Source organism: Acinonyx jubatus, chromosome A1 (assembly GCF_027475565.1).
Source record: "Acinonyx jubatus isolate Ajub_Pintada_27869175 chromosome A1, VMU_Ajub_asm_v1.0, whole genome shotgun sequence".
NCBI lineage: Eukaryota > Metazoa > Chordata > Mammalia > Carnivora > Felidae > Acinonyx > Acinonyx jubatus.
In genome coordinates this window covers 90154462-90177457 of record NC_069380.1, presented here as the reverse complement: position 1 = coordinate 90177457, position 22996 = coordinate 90154462, and the positions used below count along the sequence as shown (strand labels likewise).

The 22996-nt window shown below is 46.4% G+C and overlaps 1 protein-coding gene across 3 annotated transcripts in view; it reads right to left on the bottom strand.

Moving 5' to 3' along the window:
* The window catches only part of ADAMTS2 (ADAM metallopeptidase with thrombospondin type 1 motif 2), a 240866-nt gene that overhangs the window by 46718 nt on the left and 171152 nt on the right, over window positions 1-22996 (bottom strand). For all 3 annotated transcript variants that reach the window (XM_053219598.1, XM_027076927.2, XM_053219604.1), the window contains 3 exons: window positions 11446-11602; window positions 875-980; window positions 9-152 (listed from right to left, as the gene is read on the bottom strand). In XM_053219598.1, coding sequence (XP_053075573.1) covers window positions 9-152; window positions 875-980; window positions 11446-11602 — 407 coding nt within the window. The remainder of the gene's footprint in view (window positions 1-8; window positions 153-874; window positions 981-11445; window positions 11603-22996) is intronic.

The window sequence follows — 22996 nt, the reverse complement described above, 5'->3', positions numbered from 1 at the left end:
GTACTCACTGCAGGTAGCGGCTCAGCTCCTGCTGGCTGCAGCGGGACCAGTGGAAGCGGTGGAAGGCTGCCTGCACCAGCGGCGCCATGATGCTGCCCAGCCGCACCTCGTCACCACAGCGGTTGCCCTGCCCATCGTGCTCCATGCCCAGCCTGTGCGGGGGACAAAGGCAGCCTCACTGGACCGTCACCTTGGCCACACTGACCTGGCAGCTGGGGGGCCGCCCCAACCTCCCCCAGCGGCTCCCCGCGCCCCGCCCCCCCCGCCCGTGGTTTTCTCTGGTCTGCCCCGAGCTGGGTTTTTTGCCAGCTCGGTTCTTAAAACCAAGGACACTTGGGGGCCAGTGTGCAGAGGCCTGCCCCTCAGGATCCTGCCCTCCAGGGGGCGCTGTTTCTTGAAACGCAGTGGAGGCGGAGGCGTCTGCAGCCCGGAGTCTCCACCCACTCAACCGATGGGGTGCACATCCCTGCACAGACCCAGAGGCCCTGCGAGGTTTACAATCAAGCTTGCCCGGCCCCCAAATTCAGGGGACGCCTGGGGCTTGCACACCTGGTTGGGTTGTGGCTTCCCTGCCTCCAAGCTCTCTAATTCTGGGCGAGGCTCCCTCAGAGCCCCTGTTATTCGTGTGTAAAATGGGGTAAGGAGCCCTTGCCCAGGGGCTTGAAAGGCATAATGCCTTGAAGGCCCCCAGCAAGGTGGCCCTGGATTTGTTCATTCTACTGAGGGAACTGCCCTGTGCACTGCTGGGGTCAGGATATTACATCCCAAGTGCTTTTCATGCAGAGGAGACATTACATCTCAAGTGCTCAGGGCACAGAGGAGAACAGGGGAGCCCCAATCTTCCCCAGGCAGCTAGGACAGCGAAGCCACTTACACATGGCCGGTCTCGTGGGCCACCACGAATGCCGAGGAGAAGCCATCCTCGTGGTTCAGAGTGCAGCTACGGACGGGGTGGCACATCCCGGTGACAGGAGCATAGCCTGGGAGGAGACAAAGGGTGGCTCTAGCTCCCAGGCCCACAGCCCTGCCTGAATCAGGGGGCCCTGGCCCCAGTGCCCCCGCCCCCCCACCCCCCACTGTCCCCAGAGCAAACAAGCCAAACCAACTTCCCAGGAGACAGGTGGCCCCAGGCAGCAGCCCTGTCCGTCAGTGTCCACACTGCAGCCGGGGTGAGTGTCCCAGGTCTCAACTGCTAGGACTCCCGGTCCCCTCTGCAGCTTCCTGCCTGCTGTTCTCCTGCACCCCACTTCCCACCTTCCCACTTTGCGGAGTGACCTTCTGGCCCCTGGGCAGTACATGGCCTCCACCCCACCTCCCGAAGCTGCAGGAACCCTGGCCCTCTGAACCCACTCCCTCAGGAAGGTCTTCCCTGGGTCCTGTGAGACCCCAGCTCCACCCATTTCCATAGCACATGCAGGGAGTGGTGAGGGTAGGCCCTGAAGCTGCTCAAGCAGAGCTGGACGCCACACTGCCCTGCTGTCACGCAGCCAGGACTGGTGGAGAGGGCTGAGGGAGTAGTTCAGCTGCAGACAAGGCCCTCAGAGCTCTCAGCTGGTGAACCTGCACTCTGGCCGAGGAGATTCTGAGCCACATTCCTGTCAAAGGCCTCCTCTCTTCCAGGGGTCTGTGGGGAAAGGGCCAGAACCAGACCAGGTGCCCCCAAAGGGGAGGGTGGGGAGCAGGAGTAAGGAGTGGGGGGAGCTGCAGCAGGCCACATCCCTCTGACGTAAGATGCCCAAGGACCCCATCCCCATCCTCACCCCCCTCAGCCAGCCCAACCCCATCCCCACTCAAGGGGCTTTGAAACAACCACTGAATTCACAGGTAACAGTGAAAAGACACAGTGTGTTTTGCCAACCCAGTGACATTGTGTGGCCCAAAGAAGCAGTCGGGGGAAACGGAGACACACAGGGAGCAACGGGAGAATTAAGGAATGAGCTAGAACATCCCAAGCAGGGAGGGAGGAGAGAAGGACTGTGGGTGGCCAGCCTGTTGAACAGCTGATTCCCCCTGGGTGAGCAGAGTCTGATCACAGGGTGAAGTTGTTCTTCAGATGTCTCCAGGGAAGGCTGGAGGACAGCATTCCCATGGAAGAGGAGTGGGGGGGGGGGGTCATGATGCTGAGATGTACCTACAACTGAGAAAAACCAGAGAATGGGGCCAACCACTTGCCCCTCCCTGGACAAGATAAAGAAGTGCGTACCAAAGGGGTGTGTGCCAAAGGGGGCCTCTGCTAAGACACCACCTGGAGGCCCACCAAGCAAGGAGCTCTGGCCCTCAGAACCCTGACCCAGCCTCACTCCTTGCAGACCCCACAGGGAGATCCCAGAGCAACTGTTCAAAGGGAAGAGTAGAAGAGAAGGGAAGGAGGCATGGTGGCCCAGGGCTTGCTGGCATTAGACTTGTCTGGAAAAGCATCAGAATCGAACCACTGTCTTTTTTCCCTTGTAATAAACAAGAAAGTCTGTATCTTAAACTATTTTTTTGCTCTGCAGGTTTTGAGTTGATTGTTCTGGCATCAGTGTCCCAGAGCCAAACTTTGAGATCCTCTCTTTGTTGTATGCAAAGCTTGCATGTGCATATGTACCTCCATGCAAGTATTTCACATTCACACTATCTGGCATGTTACATGGCTCTTTACGATCCGAAGATTTGCAAACGTGACTTTTATGTTTTTCTTTATGCCCTTCCCTCTTATTTTATTTTGCTGTTGTTCTTTCTTTCTGAAAACCTTATTAGATAGATATTTTACCTCCTGGATTGAGCCTGTCTTTACTCTCCTATTTTAATCTTTCTGGATGCCTTTGACTTCTTGTTTCAGCTTCTGACTTGTCTCTTTCACCCATCATATCTTTTGTTTCGTAAAAACTCTTTGTTGTTCTCTATTCTTCCTAGTAACCTGCGCTTGGTTTATGGATATATTCTCTCAAACATTCTGCGAGCAACTTCTTTTTTAAAGTTCTTCTCCAGTCTCTAAATGATATCTGTTTCCTCTAGAGTCAGTTCTCCAATTTTGTTTTGCAACTTGGTGCAAATTTTTCATGGTGTAAGTTAAAAAAAAAAGAGAGAGAGAGAGAGAGAGGGACCAGTGTGGCTCGTTTGATAAAGTATCTGACTCTTGATTTTGTCTCAGGTCATGGTCTCGTGGTTTTTGAGTTCAAGCCCTTCATTGGGCTCTGTGCTGACAGCTCAGAGGCTGGAGCCTGCTTCAGATTCTCTGCCTCCCTCTCTCTCTCTGCCCGTCCTCTGCTCATCTCTCTTGCTCTCAAAACATAAACAAACATGAAAAAAAAAAAAGAGAGAGAAAAAAAGAAAGTCTGGCCATCTTTAGCTGTGCTTTCACATTTTGAAACAAAGGATGAGGTCACTTACTATAGAAGTTGTGTTGGTTTCTCTCCCTGTGGAACAATTCCATTCTCCATTAGAGCTCTCCCCTGGACAAAAGGGCTGGCAGACCTCTCCATTTGTCATCTGGCTTAGCTTGCAGGGCGCTAGCAGCCCCTCAAAATGAAGAGGCACCAACACCAAGTAGGAGACTTACTCTGTGCTCAGTAGGATCTGAAGACACGTTCTGTGTTCCCACCTGAGTCCCACTGTGGTGCCCATCTGTGTGGCAAAGGGGGCAAGGGCAGTGCCACAGAGATGTTTTGTTGACAGACACTGATTTGGGCTCTGATCAGGGTTACTCAGGAAGTCTCCCTAGTTGTGCAAATATGGGCAAGTGGTCGGAGAGAGAAGCTAAAGGTTATAAGAGTGGAGGAAGATGCAGGGAAGTTCAGCATAATAATTCATGGAAGGGAGTGGTGGACATAATGAGCACGTATATTGTAGAAATAAACTAGATAACTAGAATGATCAACCAGAAACAAATGGAAAATGACTATCTGTAGAAAATGGGGATGGGGTAAACCGGGCCCACTCCTCTGAATATGTATTTTATGCAGTTTTTTTTAAAGCTTTTTCTTTTGAAATGTGATATGCATCCATAAAAATGCACAAGTCATAGGATACAACAAGTGAACCATCACAAAGGGATCTCACCCATGTAGCCACCTCCCCAGTTCAGAAATACAACTGTATCAGCACAGCAGAAACCCCTTCTTGCTGCCTCCAACCACAACACCCTCTCTCCTCCCCCCTCTCCTGACTTTTAGTGCCACAGATTAGCTTTGCCCGCTTCCAAACTTGAAATAAGCAGGAACCATCAGTATATAGTCTTCTCTGCCTGGCATCTTTCACTGTTCAATGCGCGAGATTCATCCACGGTGTGTAGAAATAGCTGCAGTTCTTTTCCCGGCTGTATGAATAGATCACATTTCCTTTACCCACTCTCCAGCTTATGGACTTAAGTTTCTCCCTGTCTAGGAGTTACTAGAAGTAAGGCTGTTAGGAACACTCCTGCACAATCTTGCACATGTGTCTGCATGCGGTGGAGGCGTGTCTAAGGGACTGGCCATCCTGTAGGCACATGTCTGGCTTTCATAGACACTGCCAGACAGTTTCCCAAAGTACTTGTATGAATTTTATATTCCTATCAGTAGAGAGTGAGAATGACATCCCCATTGTCACTGAGATTTGGCATTTTCAGTATTTTTAAAATTTTAACCACTCGATTAGGTGTGTCCTGATATCTCACTGTGGTTTTAACTCATTTCCCTAAGGTTAATTAAGTTGAGCACCTTTTCCTATATTTACTGATCAATTTAGGTTTTTTATAAGCCTGATAAAATCTCTTGCACATTGTTCTATTGGGCTGTTTAATTATTATTTTTTATTTTTTTTAATGTTTATTTATTTTTGAGACAGAGTGTGAGTTGGGGAAGGGCAGAGAGAGAGGGAGACACAGAATCCAAAGCAGGCTCCAGGCTCTGAGCTGTCAGCACAGAGCCTGATGCGGGGCTCGAACTCATGGACCACAAGATCATGACCTGAGCCAAAGTCAGACGCTTAACTGACTGAGCCATCCAGGCACCCTGGGCTGTTTAATTATTACTATCAATTTGTCAGAGCTCATATATTTCAGATATAAGTTCTTTGTTAGATATATGTATTATGAATATTTTCCCCAATGGATTGACAGGGCCTTTAATGAACCAAAGTTTTTAACAGTAATGTTTAACGTTATTTATCTTTTCCATTGCAGTTAGTGCTTTTCATCTTTTTTAAAGAAATCTTCTCTTACTCTGAGAAATATGGAGATAGTTTCCTCTATTATCTTCTACAGATTTTATTATTTCACCTTTCATATCTAGATCTAAAACCTACTTAAGATTTAAGACATCCACAAATATGATATTTGTCTATAAAGTAGATGAACTTCAGTAGATGCATAAAAAGCATTTGACAGAATTCCACTGATCCACTTGTGATAAAAACTCTCAATACAGAGGTCATAGAAGGAACATACCTCAAAATTAATAAAACACATATATGACAAGCCCACAGCTAACATCATCCTCACCAGTGAAAAACTGAGATCTTTTCCTCTAAGATCAGGAACAAGACAAGGATGGCCACTCTCACCACTTTTAGTGAACACAGAATTACAAGTACTAGCAGAGAAGTTAGGCAAGAAAAATAAATAAAAGGCATCCAGATAGGAAGAAAGAAGTGAAACTGTCTCTATTTGCAGATGGTGTGATATTATAGACAGAAAACTCTTAAGACTCCACCAAAAAAAATGTTAAAGCTAATGAACAAATTGAGTAGAGTTGCAGGACACAAAATCAATATCCCAAAATTGGTTGCATTTCTATACACTAGTGACGAACTATCAGAAAGAGAAATTAAGAAAACTATCCCATTCACAATTAAATTAAAAAGAATGAAATACTTAGAGATAAATTTAACTAAGGAAGTAAAATACCTGTACACTGAAAACTGTAAGACATAGATGAAAGAAATTGAAGATGATATAAATAAATGGAAAGATATTTTGTGTTCATGGATCAGGAGGGTTAATATTGTTAAAATGTCCATGCTCCCAAAAGCTATCTACAGTTTCAAAACAATCCCTACCAAAATTCCAATGGCATTTTTCACAGAAATAGAAAAAAACAATTCTACTTTTTAAAGACTTGTTTTAGAAGGAGAGAAAGCATGAGTAGGGGAGAGGGGCAGAGGGAGAAAGAGAGAGAGAATCCCAAGCAGGCTCCACACTGAGTGTGGAGCCCAACATGGGGCTTGATCCCACAAGTCTGGGATCATGACCTGAGCCAAAATCAAGAGTTGGATGCTTAACTGACTAAGCTACCCAGGTGCCCCTACAAAAAAGCAATTCTAAAATTTGTATGGGAACCACAAAAGACCCCAAAGAGCCAAAGCAATCTTGGGAAAGAACAAAGCTAGAGGTATCACGTTCCCTGATTCCAAACTATATTACAAATTATAGTAATAAAAACAGTATGGTATTGGCATAAAAACAAACATATAGATGAATGGAATAGTATAAAAGCCCAGAAATAAACACACAAATATATGGTCATTTAATTTACAGCAGAAAAGCCAAGACTATGCAGTAAGGAAAGACAGTCTCTTCAATAAATGGTGTTGGGAAAACTGGACAACCACATGAAAAAGGATGAAACTAGACTACTATCTTATAGCATATATAAAATCAACTGAAAGTGTGACAGATTTGAACATAAGGCCTGAAACCATAAAACTCCTAGAAGAAAACATAGGCAGTAAGCTTCCTGACACCTGTCTTGGTGATGATTTCTTCCTGGATTTGATGCCAAAAGCAAAAATAAACATGTGAGACTATATCAAGGTAAAAAAGCTTCTGCACAGCAAAGGAAGCCATCAACAAAATGAAAAAGGCACCCTACAAAATAGGAGAAAATATTTGCAAATCATCTGTCTGATAAGGGGTTAATATTCAAAATATATAAGGAAAACAAACAACTCAATAGCAAAAACAAACAAACAATCCAATTAAAAAATGGGCAGAGGACCTGAATAAACATGTTTCCCAAGAAGACATCCAGATGGCCAACAGGTACATGAAAAGATGCTCGACATCACTCATCATTAGGGAAATGCAAGTCAAAAACACAATAAGGTATCACTCCACACCTGTTCATCTGTTAGAATGGCTCGAATCAAAAAGACTAAGAGATAACAAGGTTGGTGAAGATGTGGAGAAAAGGGAGCTTTCACACATTGTTGGTGGGAATGTAAATTGGTGCAGCCATTATGTAAAACACTTTGTAGATTCCTCACAGAATTTAAACATAAAACTACCTTATGTTCCAGCAATTCTACTTCTGGTTATATATCTGAAGGAAATACAAACACTAACTCAAGAAGATATCTACACCCCCATGTTCACTGCCCCATTAACAGTCCATCAATGGATGAATGGATAAAGAAGATGTGGTATATACATACAATGGAATATTATTCAGCCATAAAAAGGGAAATTCTGCCATTCACAACATGGATGGTCCTGGAGGGCATTGAGATAGGTTAGTCAGAGAAACACAAATTCGTTGTTCTTTCACTTTTATGTGGAATCTTAAGGAAAAAAAAAAAGCAAAACCTCATAGATACAGAGAACAGATTGGTAGTGGCCAGAGGCAGGGGCGGGGGGGGGGGGTGGTTAAAATGAGTGAAGGAGGGCACCTGGGTGGCTCAGTTGGTTAAGCATCCAACTCGTGATCTCGGCTCAGGTCATGATCTCACAATTGTGGGATTAAGCCCTGCATTGGGCTTTGCTCTGACAGCATGGAGGCTTCTTGGGATTCTCTCCCTTTCTCTCTCTCCCTCTGCCCCTCACTCCTGCTCACATGCACACGCTCTCTCTCAAAAATAAATAAACTTTAAAAAATACCGATGCAAATTTTTTGCTAGAATGTTATCTGGTGTCATTTCCCCCTCCCCACCACAGTATACTTAGAGCTCATTTTTAAAAAAATGAGTAAAGGGGGTCAAAAGGTACAAACCTCTGGTTAGAAGATAAATAAGTTCTGGGGATCTAATGTGAAGCATGAACTATAGTTCATAATACTGTATTGTATATTTGAAAGTTGCTAGAAGAACACATCTTAAAATCTCTTATCACAAGAAAAAATATTGTAACAATGTGTGATGATGATGTTAACTAGACTATGGTGGTGATCATTTCACAATTTATACATGTATCCCATCATTATGTTGTATACTGGAAACTAATATAATGATATATGTGAATTATATCTCAATGAAACAAATTACATTTAAAAAGGAGGGTATTGGGGTGCCTGGGTGGCTCAGTCGGTTAAGCATCCAACTTCGGCTCAGGTCATGAACCCACAGTTCGTGAGTTCGAGCCCTGCGTCGGACTCTGTGCTGACAGCTCAGAGCCTGGAGCCTGCTTTGGATTCTGTCTCTCTCTCTCTCTCTGCCCCTCCCCTGATCACGCTTTGTCTCTCTCTCTCTCAAAAATTAATAAACTTAAAAAAAATTTTTAAAGGAAGGTATTAAGCTGTATTCCGCCCCCCCCCCCCCAATTTGGATATTTGACTGACCTGACACCATTTGTTAAAAATATCATCTTTCCCCTCCACTTCATGGGACCACCTTCGCAATGAATCCAGCATCCATCCATCTGTAAGTTCAATCCTGGACTCTATTCTGCCACAGATACATTTGTCAACCCTCACATCAAAATACTCTTTAACAACTATACTTTTGTGAGCACTGAATACTTTGCCCATCTTCTTCAGTTGTTCTTGACTGCTCCTGGCCCATTGCATTTCTATGTGAACATTAGAATCAACCTGTCAATATCCTCAAAATATTTGGCTGGGTCTAAACTTGCTCTGGAGGCCACTTATGTTCTCTTGCAGGTCAGTATGGAGAAAACTGATCTCTTTACGATAGAGAGTCTGCCTATCTATTAGCATGGCACATCCCTTCATTGATTTAGTCTTTAGAGCTTCTGTGCATGTGTTTTACAGTGTTCTGGTCCAGATCTTGGATGTATTTTGTTAAACTTATTCCCAGGTGTTTGCTGTTTTTTATTTGTTATTTATTTTATAAGTGGTACCAGTTTTTGAATTTTCATTTTTTGCTGTTATATCAATTCAGTTGATTTATATATATATTGATATTATATCCAGAAAATTACTTAATAATGCTAATTATTTATTCATAGATTCTTTTGGGTTTTCTATGTACACTAGCATATCATCTTCAAATGAGAGTTTGATTTCTTCCTTTCTGACCTTATATTTTTATTTTTCTCTTGCCTTACTTCACTGGCTGGGACTTCTACTACAATGTTGGAAGTGGTGATAGCAAATATTCTGGACCGATTCTCAGGTCTAGAGGAAATCTTTTCAACATTTCACCACTTTATATGATGTTTGTTATAGCTTTTTTTCTGCTAAGTATCCTTTATCACATTAAGAACATCTTCTTCCATTCCTATTTCAGTAAGACAATTGATCACAAATGGATATTGATTTTTGTCAAATACTTTTTCTGGACCAGTTGAGATGATTCTGTAAGTTTTTCTCCTTTATTCTATTAATGGGGCAAATTACCATGATTGATTTTCATACGTTAAACCATGCATTCCCAGAAGCAGCCCAAATTCATTGTCATATAGTGCTTTTTTTAAGTAGTACTGGATTTGGTTTGCTAATATTTCGTTTGGGATTTTGTATCTATATTCATGGGAGAAACTGGCCTATAATTTTGACGTCCATCTCAGATTTTGGTACTAATATTAGCAGGTCTCATAAAATTAGATGACAAGACTCATTTCATTCTGTGAGGGTCTGTGTAGGATTGACATTATTCTTCCTTAACAATTAGGAAGAATTCTCTGGTGAAGCTATTGAGTCCTGGAGTTTACTTTGAGGGAAGGCTTTTAATCATAAATTCAGATATCTTTAGATGATATGAGACTATTCAAATTTTCCTTTTTTCCCTCAGATTTTATGTTTTGTCAAAGAATTTGTAAGTTGCATCTAAATTAACCAATTTATCAACACAATGATGTTCAAAATACCTCCTCATTATCTCATTATCTTTTTAAAGTAAGATTTGTAATGATGTCCCTTTTACATTCCTGATCTTAGTAAATGTGTATTTTCTTCTTTTCTTTTTTAAACTAGCATTGCCAGGGGCATCCCAATTCTAATCCATGTTTTCCAAACAACCAAATTTTGGTTTTATTGATTTTTCTCTACTAGTGTTTTCCATTTCAACAATCCTGCTCTTACATTTATAATTTCCTTCCTTTCTATTTTTGTTGAGTTTAATTAGCTGTTCTTTTTCCAAATTTCTTGAGATAGATATTTCCATGATTGGATCCTTCATCCCTTTTTTCTAATGAATGTGTAAATAAGGTTATAAATATCAACTTAGTCATGTTAGCTACATCCACAACTTTTCATACATTGTATTATCAATATCATTTTGTTAAAAAATATAGTCTAATTTCTGCTGTTGCTTCTTTTTTGAACCACAGATTATTGATGAGCATATACTGTTTAGTTTTAAAACGCTCATAATTTTTCGAGCTCTCTTTTCCAGTGTGGTCAGGGGACGTATTCTGTATGATTTCGATCTGTATTTTGTTGAGATTTCCCTATGGCCCTGCATAGTCTGCTTTGGTATGTCTTTTTTTTAAATGGTTATTTATTTTTGAGAGAGAGAGAGAGAGAGAGAGAGAGAGAGAGTGGGAGCAGGAGAGGGGCAGAGAGACAGGGAGACACAGAATCTGAAGCAAGCTCTAGGCTCTGAACTGTCAGCACAGAGCCTGACGTGGGGCTGGAACTCACGAACCATGAGATCATGACCTGGGCTGAAGTTGGACACTTAACCAAGTGAGCCACCCATGTGTCCCTGTTTTGGTATGGTTTTATGTTGCACTCATCAAGAGTGTGTATTCCTGTTGTTTGGTGTAGTATTCTAGAAATTACTCAGGTCAAGTTTCTTCATTCAAGTCTTCTGTATCCTTATCCCTGTTCTTACCTATTGTTCTATCATTTACTGAGAAGAAGATGTTAAAATCTTCAACTATAATTGTAGGCCTTGTCAATTTCTCCTTTTAGATCTGTCACTTTTATACAGTTTGAGTTTTTAAGTAAAATCTCTTAACTTCTAAAGGTGGAAAACTTATTCAAAATTGTTTTGTTTTAAAGGGGGGAAGCAAACAATTCTGGAACCCCACCTTGGATCCTGTCTGGTCTTTGGACTGCCACCCCAGGCTCTGCCCATTTCACCACCTCTGACTTTTGCTGTCCCATTGGGGGGATGCAGTTTCCTGGGGGGAAATGGCAGAGGCCAGGATGGTTTTCGATGAGCCTGAAGGTCACTAGCACTTATGCAGCCTCTCACTGGCTAAGGTGGTCTTGGCCTCTCCCCATCCTGACACACTTCCCAGCCTGGACCACGGCTGGCCCATGCCCAGCCTCCCTCCTTTCTGTGCCTTACACAGGCGAGGCTCACCTTGCATGCCCGAAGGCCCGAAGTCCTGCCTTGTGAGGAAGATGGCGTGATCGTGGTATTCATCGTGACCTGTGTCCGGCTTCTGCTGGAGGTAAGCCCAGCGGCAGACGTTCTCCAGGCTCTGAGAGGGGTTCCCAATCTCAATGAGGCTCATGGACTGCAGGGGGCGGGAGAGATGGAAATGAGGGCTTAACGTCTGGTGGACCAGGTGGGAGCTGAGAAGGCTGTAGTGCTCACAGAAGCCCTCTGTTGGGGACCTGGTCCAGGTGGCACCGAGCCCAGCTCCCCTGGGGGCCCACCTCCCACTTGGCTCCATTCTTCTGAGTGGAGGGAAGGTTTCCCGGTCACACACACCTGCAAGAGTTTTCACACAAAACCACTGCCTGGTTTTTAGGTGAGTTGTGGTGGCAAAGCTCGGAGGCCATCTGAGGCTTCACACATTCCATTCCGTCTATGCCATTTCTAGAGGTCCCTGTGGGCCTCTCAGGCACTTATTCTGTGGCAGCCCTGGGCAGGAGGCAAAGGCAATGTGGACCTCATGCTGAAGAGCTCACAGTGCTGGCAGGGTCCAGGGCAGGGGAGACAGAACTCCCGATATGGTGTGTAAGCCCAGAGCAGGGGAAGGGAACCCTATGCTTTCCCCGTTTGAAGGTATTACAGAAAACAACACAAATACAGTGGAGGAGAAAAACTGCAGCAGATCTAGCAAAGGAGCCATACAAAGAGCAGGAGCATAGCAACCATTCCATCAGGAACCACAGACAGGAAGCCACCGGGAGAACCATGCCCCATTTGGTATCATGGCTCACACCAGAGAGCCAAGGCTGGCTGAGGGACTGGCAACCTCGTAGCTCTCTCTGCACCGTGACATTGGCATTCACTCTCCAGTTCAGTCCTCACAACCACCCTGAGAGGCAGGAAGCTGAGGCTCAGAGATGTCAAGTAACTTGCCTTAAGTCACACAGCTTGGAAGCCTAAGACCAAGGCCTATATTCAACCCTCTGCCCTAAACTGCCTCCCCAAACAAAATATACACATACTGTCCCCAAAGCAAGGCTCCTACATGCAGCATGCTTCCCTTTTCTCTCTGCTACCCTCACAGCAGGAAGTGAGTGTGTAAGCTCCTCTCACCTTGAACTCCCACCACTGAACAGTTCTGTCCAAGCAGAGCCCTGAGCATGTACTTCTTCTCTCTCTCTTTTTAATGTTTATTTTAATTTTTGAGAGAGAGATTGGGAGTAAGTGGTGGAGGGGCAGAGAGAGAGGGAGACAGAGGATCTGAAGCAGCCTCTGTGCTGACAGCAGACAGCCTGATGCAGGTTTCAAGCCCGCAAACTGTGAGATCATGACTTGAGACAAAGTTGGACTCTTAATCGACTGAGCCACGCAGACACCCCCCCCCCCCTTTTTATTTGAGAGAGAGAGGGCGAGCACACAAGTGGTCTGGAGGGGCAGAGAGAGAGAGACAGAAAGAGAAATAGTCTTAAGCAGGCTCCATGCTGAGATTGGAGCCCGGTGTGGGGCTCAATCCCACAACCTTGGGATCATAACCTGAGCCAAAAATCAAGAGTCAGACGCTCAACCGACTGAGCCACCCAAGCTCCCCGCTTCTTCTCTTCAAGGATCCATCTGTCCGCAAAGCAGAGTTATGCATTCCTTAGTAGACATGTCTGAAGGTGGTCTGTTTCTTCCTGGTCACTGCAGGGTTCTCATGCATTATCCACGTCAATGACTTACAAGATGGCACACCAATTCCCAAGCCCCGAGCACAGAGCACCTGGGAGCTGAGTGTGCTCGTTATAACAAGACAAAATGAGTCCTGATGAAGTAGAGTCACAGACTGGAATGACAGGTCTGGTGACCAGGACCTGCTGGACACAGGCACAGAGATGGCCAGCCCAGAGGAAGGTGCAGCAGGGGGTGGGAGGTGGAGCCCACTCTGGCCAGTGAGCTGTGAGCAAAAGTGACCTGTGTCTCTTCCTGGTTGGAGTGTTCAATTGCCCACATGAGACCCTGTAGAGATCTCTCCTTGCTGTGTATGGTGGACAGGGTGATGGCATTCAGCGCACGGCTACCATTGGCAAGCAGAAATGGGTGCCCGGAGCCGCCACATTGGATTTCTCAGGGCCAATCTTTAAATCTGAATTTTATAAAGTAAGCCTAGCTCATAGTAAATGTTGACTCAAATTAACATAACAAATTATGTGGCCCAAACCAAACACATCCCCCAGGTTACCAGGTTGAGAGCCCTGGAGTAGAGGACCTCATGCAGACAGCCCCCTTCCAACACATCCTTCTCGGCTGGACCTGACACTGGCACGCGCCTCCTTCCTCCCAGAAATTCCTACAGTTCAGCCCAGGCTCCCAGCCCCTCTGGCAGCCAGAGTGATTTCGCTGCTGCGGCAGGATAATTTATTGAAATATTGATTTGCGTTTTGTTCTTGCCTTGTCTTTGCCCATTTCAAGAAGGCAGCCTGCCACCTGCGTTCTCCAGGCCCGTGGGGGTTTGTGCTGCAGGGTCTAGAGCAGGGGTTGTCTGGGATCCCCCCACCTCTCGGCTTTTGGGTTCTGAGGAGACTCCCCGAGGAGAGGGGCAGAAAGAAGGGCTGGGAAGGGCTGCACCAGGACAAAGTGGTCCTGGGGGAGGCGGATCTCAGAAAACCGGGGCTGTGTACTGGGCCCTGGAAGCTTGAAGCCCAGATGGGACTCAGAGATGGAGAAGGGTGACGTCAGCATTTGGGCACCCAAGATGCAGACCTGCTTATACATCTTATTTCTCTGCCCACGTCCCAACCTTCTCAAGGTTCTGGCCCATTTAAAATGGGGACAAAAGAATTTAGGACTGGGATTCTTATCCATACTGGGTCCGGAGCATTCAGGAGGGTGTGGGTACCTAGGGGCCAGCCTGTGACCTGATACCGACCCGTGCACCATGGCAGGCAGAGGGCCTCTGGGTCACTGAGGAGGGAGGGGACATGGGAGAGGGACAATGTGGAACAGGAGCTGGTGCCATATCAGCAGAATTAGGATCACGGGGTGGCAGGAGATGAGCAAGAGAGGTGTGGGGGCCGGCAGGTGGGGGAGGAGGAGGCTTCTGGCTTCAGTAGAAGCGGCAAGGAGGCCCACGGGCTTGAGGAGAGGTCTGTGAGCTCGGGGTCCACGGTACCTGGGGACACAGTCAAGGGACTGTTTTCTCCTGTCCAGCCTGCTTGCTTGGTATGAGTTTGGCAGTTTGGCTTTGGGGAGCTCTCTCCCTCATCTGGGTGCAGCCCCTAGGGGATCAGTCCAAATGCTCTGCCCGCCCCTGACAAAGGCTGGCCTGGAATCTGAGTGAGGCCAGAGGAGCTCAAAAGGACTGGACATCAGCTGAAGCAGGTTTTCCTGGAGAAACCCCGGAAGCGAGTTCCCAAGAGCACCTGCTCCCTGCACCCCCTAGGTTCAGCCTTTCCTCCACCTGCTCCTCCCACATGCTGAGGGACTCCTGACAGAGTTATCCAAATAGAGGGCCCAGGAGAGGTGTCTGGGCCAGCCCAGGTGGGTCACGTGGGCTCTGACGGTTCCTCCTGCGCAACTCAACCCCCGTCTCTGCCATCCAGCCACATCCACGCAGACCTCTGATGGGCCTCACTCCGGGAGGCACCACAGAACCGCCCTGTCTTTGCTGTAGACCACAGCCTATGAGCTGTGACCCTCCTCCCAGCGAAGAGAGGAAACAGCTATTTCTCCCATTTGTATCTCCTTCCGAAGTGTCAGAGAGAGGATGGGGGCGGGGGGGGGGGGTGTTGCCTGTTTCCATTAAGAAATATTCTCACACCTGCGTTCCAGCCAGCCCTCAAGGCACCTGTCTCTCGGCTGTCTACTCGTCTCTGCGCGGGTTTCTCTAGGAAAACCTGTTTGTACAACTCTCCCGTTCCCACCTGTGCTGCGATGGGGACCATGCGTGAGCCCTGCAAGGGGCTGACCGCAGCACCAGCCGAGGACCTCACAGATGTGACGGTCCTCCCCCGGAGGGAGCCGCGGGCATCAGCTGTACAGAGTGAATTGCAGCTGAGTGGTGGTCACGATGTTTGCACCGTGGAAGGGGCATTTCTGCACCCCCAGCCTGGGTGGTAGCTCCAGGTTTACAGGAATAGTCTAATTGAAGCTGTACAATTGCCCTAAGATATATTTTTTGGAGGTGGAACCACATCAGGGACAACAGAAGTAAACAGCTCCCAAGTCCTGCTACACAAGAGGTATCTGCGGGCCTGGAAGCCCCGCTGCAATCGGAAGTGTCCTATTCCCGGGCTGTGACGAGAGACGGGAAAGGAAGGGCGTAGCCCAGACGTGGCCACCAGGTGGCGCTGCTGTCACAAGAACGGTCTCTCGCGCGCTGGGCCGGCAGGCAGGGCCCCGCCCACCTCCTCCCAACCCTCTCAGGCCTGAGCCCAGGCATGCACAGGGCAAAGGGGGATTTTGAAGGCCACAGACAACCTCTGCGGTCCCACCCTTAATACGCCAATTAAGACCCGTTCAAAAATTCTGTTCCAATCATTGCTTTCTGACATTTCCATTGTTTGCCCTTGAATGAGCTGAATTATTTATGCTCTTCCTTCCTTCAGTCAAGAACACAGGAGGGAAACTGGACCTGGAGGCTGGTCTTCTAGGAATAACAGCGCCATGGGGTGGCTATACCAGTGCCGCCACATGTCAGAGAGCCCCACAGACCCCAAACTCGCCCAGCAGCTTACCAGGGCATGGGCAGGTGACAGGTGGAGCTCACCTGGGCAGCATGAGAGTCTTGGGGTAGGAGACCTGTTCATGTCTCATCTGCTTGTGTTCTTGAACAAGTTACCTCACTGTGCTTAGCTCCCCATCTGCAGAAGGGGTACAACCACAGTACAGAGCCAGGAGCACAAGGACTTCTGTCATTGCCACCCCTCACACCCATAAGGCAGCTGAGGTCTAGCACGGGTGAGTGATGCCCACGGACATCACAGTCAGAATTCCTTAGACCCTTCCCCTCCAACACTGAAAGATTCCTATGCGTGCTCCCCACTTGGTCTTGACTTGGTCTTTCACGACAAGATACCTTATGTTCCTCTCTGATTGTCCCCAAGTCTCTGATTTCCATTTGCTTTTGATTTCCATCATCCGAGGAAATATTTAAAATGAGAACAGTTCAGTAGCTCTGGTGCCTTCTCAAAAAAATCAATTGAAAGCCAGTTGCTATGCAACCCTCAAGTGTTGCCGATGTTCTGCTCCCTGGCTGATGGCATATTGTATAAAATAAGATAATCTCTTTTCTTCTGTCTTCCTTCCTTTTTTTTTTTTTAAGAAATGGAGGAAAAAAACGTTGTTTTAGGAAAAACTTGAGATAACTTAGAAGCTTCTCATAAGCTGGAAGACAAACAACATGGCACGCATGTAAGTGCTACTGATTTTATCCCCTCTGGAGCCTGGTGGGGACCAGGAGACAGGCTCTGGGGAGCTGGTCTATTTCCATCACAATCTGGAATGAATAACAGGATCTGAATGCCTGGGCCACTTTCTGCCCCAAGTCTGGCTCTTGGCCTCATAGCTGCCCCTGCCAAGAGAACCCCCAGATCTTGGGGGACACAGCTCAGTCCCTTCTCCTCACAGGAGTCCCGGCTACAGTCATCTTGGTTTCATGATGCTTAAATCCTTCTGGGCATGGGGGATGCCCTCCTTGATAGGGACACATGAGTTCCTTAAAGAGCAGCTCATCAGAGTTCATCTTCACTGTGAGCCAAGCCCCATCTCCAGACCCTCAATCTAGAAGCCTGTCCAGTCTCTCCCTGAACAACCATTCCCTCTGACACGAATGTTGGGCCTCTTGTTCCTCAGACCCCAGCTGCGCAGTCAGTTGCCTGGCCACTCCATCTGGGGCCACCCCCAGTTCTATTTCCTTCAAGGTGCTCCCCACTCTGAAACAACCTTGTTTACTTGTCACTTCACGGGGAGTTCACGCTCCAGCTCCATTCGTGTGACCTGCTCTTCCTGTTCCTAAGATGACACCCCCGGCCACCCCCGGCTGCCCCCTGCTGTCCCCTGCCAGCAGAGACCTGCAAACAGGGCCCTGCTCCTGGTGGTTGTGCAAAGTGGGATCTGTGACTAGCGGACACACACTGTTAACCGTCCACAATGAGACGAGTGCCAAAAAGGGAAACCTGTCCAGCAATTTGATGGTGTGGTTTTATGGGAACGGAATTTAATAAAAAAAAGTCTGGGCTGGTATTTTTGTAAATCTTGGTTTTGTCACATTTTCCTTTTCTAAGAATTCCTTTTAAACATATTTTCCAGGACTACTGGTCAGCGATGGGCCCTCGGGGCTGAGTGTTCTGTGTGTCCGGCTCAGCGACCTCAGCCCTAAACCTGCTCTTCACAGATGGTCACTTTCCTGTGTTGTCGGGTCGCTCCAGGTCAGCGGGACGTTGCTCCTGAGTCCTGAGGCTGACGACTGTGCTCTCTTAAATCAACCAGAGCCCACAGCTAAGTACGCTGCACCAAACCTCTGTGCCCAGGGTGGCACACCCTGTTCCAGCAATGCTGGACCAATAGGTGGGGTCTGCACTCAGTCCCTTCACGTCAGGGTATCTGGACAGCACCAGCGGTGCCCTCCTGACTCTCCTGAACCCCTGCCTGCACTTCTGCCATGTGTCCTCCCTCAGGAGATCGAAAGCCACACCCTGGAAGCCCTCACACTCCAGCAACCTGCCCCAGGAGGACCGAGCATCAGTCAGGCCCTGTAACTTTCTGGAATCCCCCAGGACACACTGGCCATGACAGGCAATAGCCCTTTCCAGAGACCTCCACCACAGCCTCATCGGCCCCACCTGGGCTCCCAGGGGACAGGCAGGGCAGGGCAGAAGGTGGGGAGGGCATGGGTAAGCTTTGCTACAGGAGACAGGTCAGCCCAGCTGGATCCCCAGGGGCAGCAGGGGAGCAGGGAGCATGCTGTCCCTCTCAGCCATGCTGGGGGTACCGGGGATGGGCAATCCCCCACAGCCTGCGATGATCTCTATCCTGACTCCTCTGATGTCACTGGCAGAGGTGTGAGGCTGGGCTGCTGAACCCTTGGCTGGGTCCCAGTAGGCGCTCTCTGGGTTTAGCTCTGAAAGCGTGCTTCCTGCTCCAGATTCTCCCTTCCAATTCCTAAACTCCTTCCCAGCAGGAAGTCACGGGAGCTGGGGTCCCCCTGTGCCCCTCCTGGTCGCCACTGTCCGAGTACTGGTCTCACTGAAGCTGCCCTAGTGCCCAGGTGAGCTCCAGCCAAAGCACCTTGCTGGTCGTGACCTCCAGGCAGCCCTGTGGCCCACCCACTTCCCCATATGTCCCTGGGAAGAGCCAGACAATGCTCTCCACTCTGCCTCTGGGAGACTTGGGGTGAGGGGCGTAACCACATGGCCCTGGCCTTGAGGGAGGTGCCTGTACTCCTGGGGGATTTGGCCTCACCTGCAGGTAAGGTGGCAGCCTGCATTCTAGCCCAGATGGTTTGCTCAGAGGTCCCTAACCAGGAGACTGGAAGAGCCCCTGGGCCCAACCACAGGAAAGGTAAGACAGTGAGCCTGAGGGCAGAAGAACCCCTCCCCTCCCCAATTGTCTCCAAGCCTCCACAGAATTGAGGTGCCAAGTGAAAGCAGAAAATCCCTTCAATGTCCTCCTTCAAATCAGGAATAAAATGTTGGACATGACAGAGCCCTGTCGCATGCCACCGGAGACTCTACTAGGTGGATTCAGTTAAACGGGATTACTTGGATTCTGCCATTTTTAAGTGCTTTTTAAAAAATGTAAACTATTTTTTCATAATTAAAAATGCACTATTTTGTTTAGAAAAGAAACATGCTTATCATGATAAATTATGAAAGTTCAGTAAAATACAAAGAGGAAAATAAAAATCCATGGCCTACTGCCCAGAGAGAAATATTAGTCACCTTTGATGTATTCTTTCCAGTCCTTTCTGTACATATATTTGTACACAAAATTAAGATCATACTATAAGTTGGGGTACACAGGTGCTCAGTTGGTTAAGCATCTGACTCTTGATTTTGGCTCAGGTCATGGTTTTACAGTTCATGAGATCGAGCCCCACATAGGGCTCTGCACTGACATCTCAGAGCCTGTTTGGGATTCTCTCTCTCTCTCCCTGCCCCTCTCCCCTGCTCTCTCTCTCAAAATAAATAGAAAACATTAAAAAAAAAAAACTTAGGGGGTGCCTGGGTGGCTCAGTAGGTTGGGCATCTGACTTCAGCTCAGGTCATGATCTCACGGTTCATGAGTTCGAGCCCCACATCAGGCTCTGTGCTGACAGCTCAGAGCCTGGAGCCTGCTTCAGATTCTGTGACTCTCTCTCTGCCCCTCCCGCACCCGCACTCTGTCTCTCTCTGTCTCTCAAAAATAAATAAACATAAAAAAATTTTTTTTAAACTTAAAAAAACCCCATACGATAAGTTATATTCTGTTTTCCAAAAGCAAATAAAGCTAACTGTATGCTGTAACAATTCCCCCAGTGCTTTGAAAGTGGGATTTATGGGGCACCTTGGGGGGCTCAGTCGGTTAAGTGTCTGACTTCAGCTCAGGTCATGATCTCACGGTTGGTGAGTTCGAGTCCTGCTTTGGGCTCTGTGCTGACAACTCAGAGCCTGGAGCCTGCTTCAGATTCTGTGTCTCCCTCTCTGTCTTCCCCTCCCCTGGGCACACTCTCTCTCTCTAAAATAAATAAACATTAAAAAAATAAAAAAAAATAAAGTGGGATTTATTAGCAGCCTAATATTCTACCACGCAGACGTATTACAGTTTATTTAATTGGACCCCTGTTAGTAGACAGTTGAGATTTTTCCCAGTTGTTTACACTTAGATAAGGCCATGGCCTTTGTCTTTTTCCTAAAACTTTGTCCGCAATTCTGATAACTGCTTTGGGATAGAGTCATAGAAATGAACAAGGCGGGTGGGCAGCAAACAGGAAGAACCTTCTTAAGGGCAGTGGTGAGTACTGTCACATTTCCTTCTAGAAATGTGTACCCATTTATACTCATACCAGAAAAGGCTAATGCTTTACCCATCCAAGCCAGCAGTTAAATCCCTCTTTCTAATCTGAGCACAGGCGATCCTTTAAAAATGTTAAATTGCAGGGTGACTGAGTGGCTTAGTCAGTTGGCGTCTGACTCTTGGTTTCAGCTCAGGTCATGATCTCACAGTTCATGGGGTTGAGCCCCGAATCAGGTGCTGGGCTGGCAGCGTGGAGCCTGCTTGGGATCCTCTCTTTCTCCCTCTCTCTCTGCCCCTCCCTTGCTCGTGTTCTGTTTCCCTCTCTCAAAATAAATAAACTGAAAAAAAAAATAAAAATGGCAAATTGTATTCTTTATTTGATTAATAGTACAGTTAAAATTTTTTCCTTCTTTTTTTTTTTTTTGCCCATTTGTATTTTTCTTCTGTAAACTGTTTATACCCACTGCCAATTCTGTTTCTCCTATGGTTTGTAAGAGCTTTTCATATATTAGGGTATCACTGCCATATTGCCAGTGTTTTTCATGCTCGTGCTTTGTCTTGTAATTGTTTCTGGACAGAAGTTTTATATTTTAAGTGTTCAAATACATCTATCTATCTTCCCCTTTACAATTCCTTCTATTGTACTTACGCTTAAGGAACTCCCTTGACAACCAATATTTTCTTCTTGATTTTTGTGGTTTAAATAGTTGAATGTTTTATTGGCCTGTTATTTATCGTATGTTATTTTTAATTTACTATACATGAAATTTATATTTTTCATATATTTATTTATAACACTTAATAGCCATTTCATTTATATTTATCACATGTTAAGTTAAATATATGAAGTGTTTTCAGAGCTCCATAGTTTATTCAATTGATCTGTTAATGCTTATGCAAATACAGTATGATTTTAATTATTTTCACTTTATAAGATGTTTGAAGTAAATCTCTCTTTATTTGCTTAGCTTTTGAGGCTTTCCCATTCAGTCTTTTTTTTTTTATGTTTATTTATTTTGAGAGAGAGGGACAGAGGGAGAGTACGCGCACGAGCAGGGGAGGGGCAGAGAGAGGGAGGGAGAGAGAGAATCCCAAGCAGGTTCCACACTCTCAATTCAGAGCCTATTGTGGGGCTCAATCCCATGAACCATGAGATCATGACCTGAACTGACATCAAGTAGGATGCTCAACTGACTGAACCACCCAGGTGCCTCTCCCAGCCAGTCTTGACTGGATTATAAGGCTTCCAGATGAATCTTAGAATCATTTCACCAAATTTCCAACTATTAATTTAGGAAAAATCAGTATCTCTACTATACCCAGTCTTCCTGTAGGAACAACATATGTCTTTGCCTTTATTTTTATTTCCTTCCTATCATTAACAATGGGCAATTTTCAGGGCGCCTTGGTGGCTCAGTTGGTTAAGCTTCCGACTTTGCCTCAGGTCATGATCTCACAGTTGGTGGATCTGAACCCAGCACAGGGCTCTGCACTGACAGTGCAGAGCCTGCTTGGGATTCTCTCTCTCTCCCCCTCTCTCTCTGCCCCTCCCCTGTTTGTGCTCACTCTCTTTCTCTTTCTATCAAATAAACTTTAAAAACAAAACCATGTGCGATTTACTTACTGTAGGTCCTGTATCTATCTTGTTAGGACTGGGCCAGATATTTTATATTTTTGCTTACTTTTGTAAATGGAACTTTTCTTTCCCTATTACACCTACTACTAGGGTATTGTGGGTTTGTGCAAAAATTAGCGATTTTTTTTTCAATATATGAAATTTATTGTCAAATTGGTTTCCATACAACACCCAGTGCTCATCCCAAAAGGTGCCCTCCTCAATACCCATCACCCTCCCTCCCCTCCCTCCCACCCCCCATCAACCCTCAGTTTGTTCTCAGTTTTTAACAGTCTCCTATAAAAATTAGCGATCTTTATAGAATTATCTTACAGTTGGCCATGTCACTAAACTTCTTTAATTAACTCTAAAAGCTTTACAATGGATCCTCTGGGTTTTCCAGGAACATAATCATCAGCAACCAATTAAAATTTCATCTGTTCTTTTCCGATATTGGTTCCATGTCTTAAGACATTATCTAGAATTTCCAGAACCTCAGTAACAAAGCTACCTTCTGGTCACCACATTTACTGTAACTGCCTCAATGAGGGCAGTATTTCCCAAAGTGAGTTCTGTGAATGTTGACTACGTGAGGAAAAGGGTTCCACTGAGAAACAGGTTTGAGAAGCTATGTGTAGTGATCCACTTCTTGAGATTCACCGTGCACATTTCTGTCATAAAGTCTCTGACAGATTCTTTGACAAGCCTTTCCCAGACTCACTGGACTATGGAACCCCTCTATTTTCCCGTGTAAATGTCTAGGAGCATCCTATGAATTAGCTATGCAGACACTCTTAGGGACATGTGCTTCTTTTCTCCACCTTTAAATAAAATTTTGGTTGTCATGTTACCATCTGTTACTAGTTTTCACAGATTTTTGAATACTGGGAGGTACTCTCTCAGCAACTATGCTGCAGACCATGCCCTTGCCCTGCTGGTGGCTTCAGA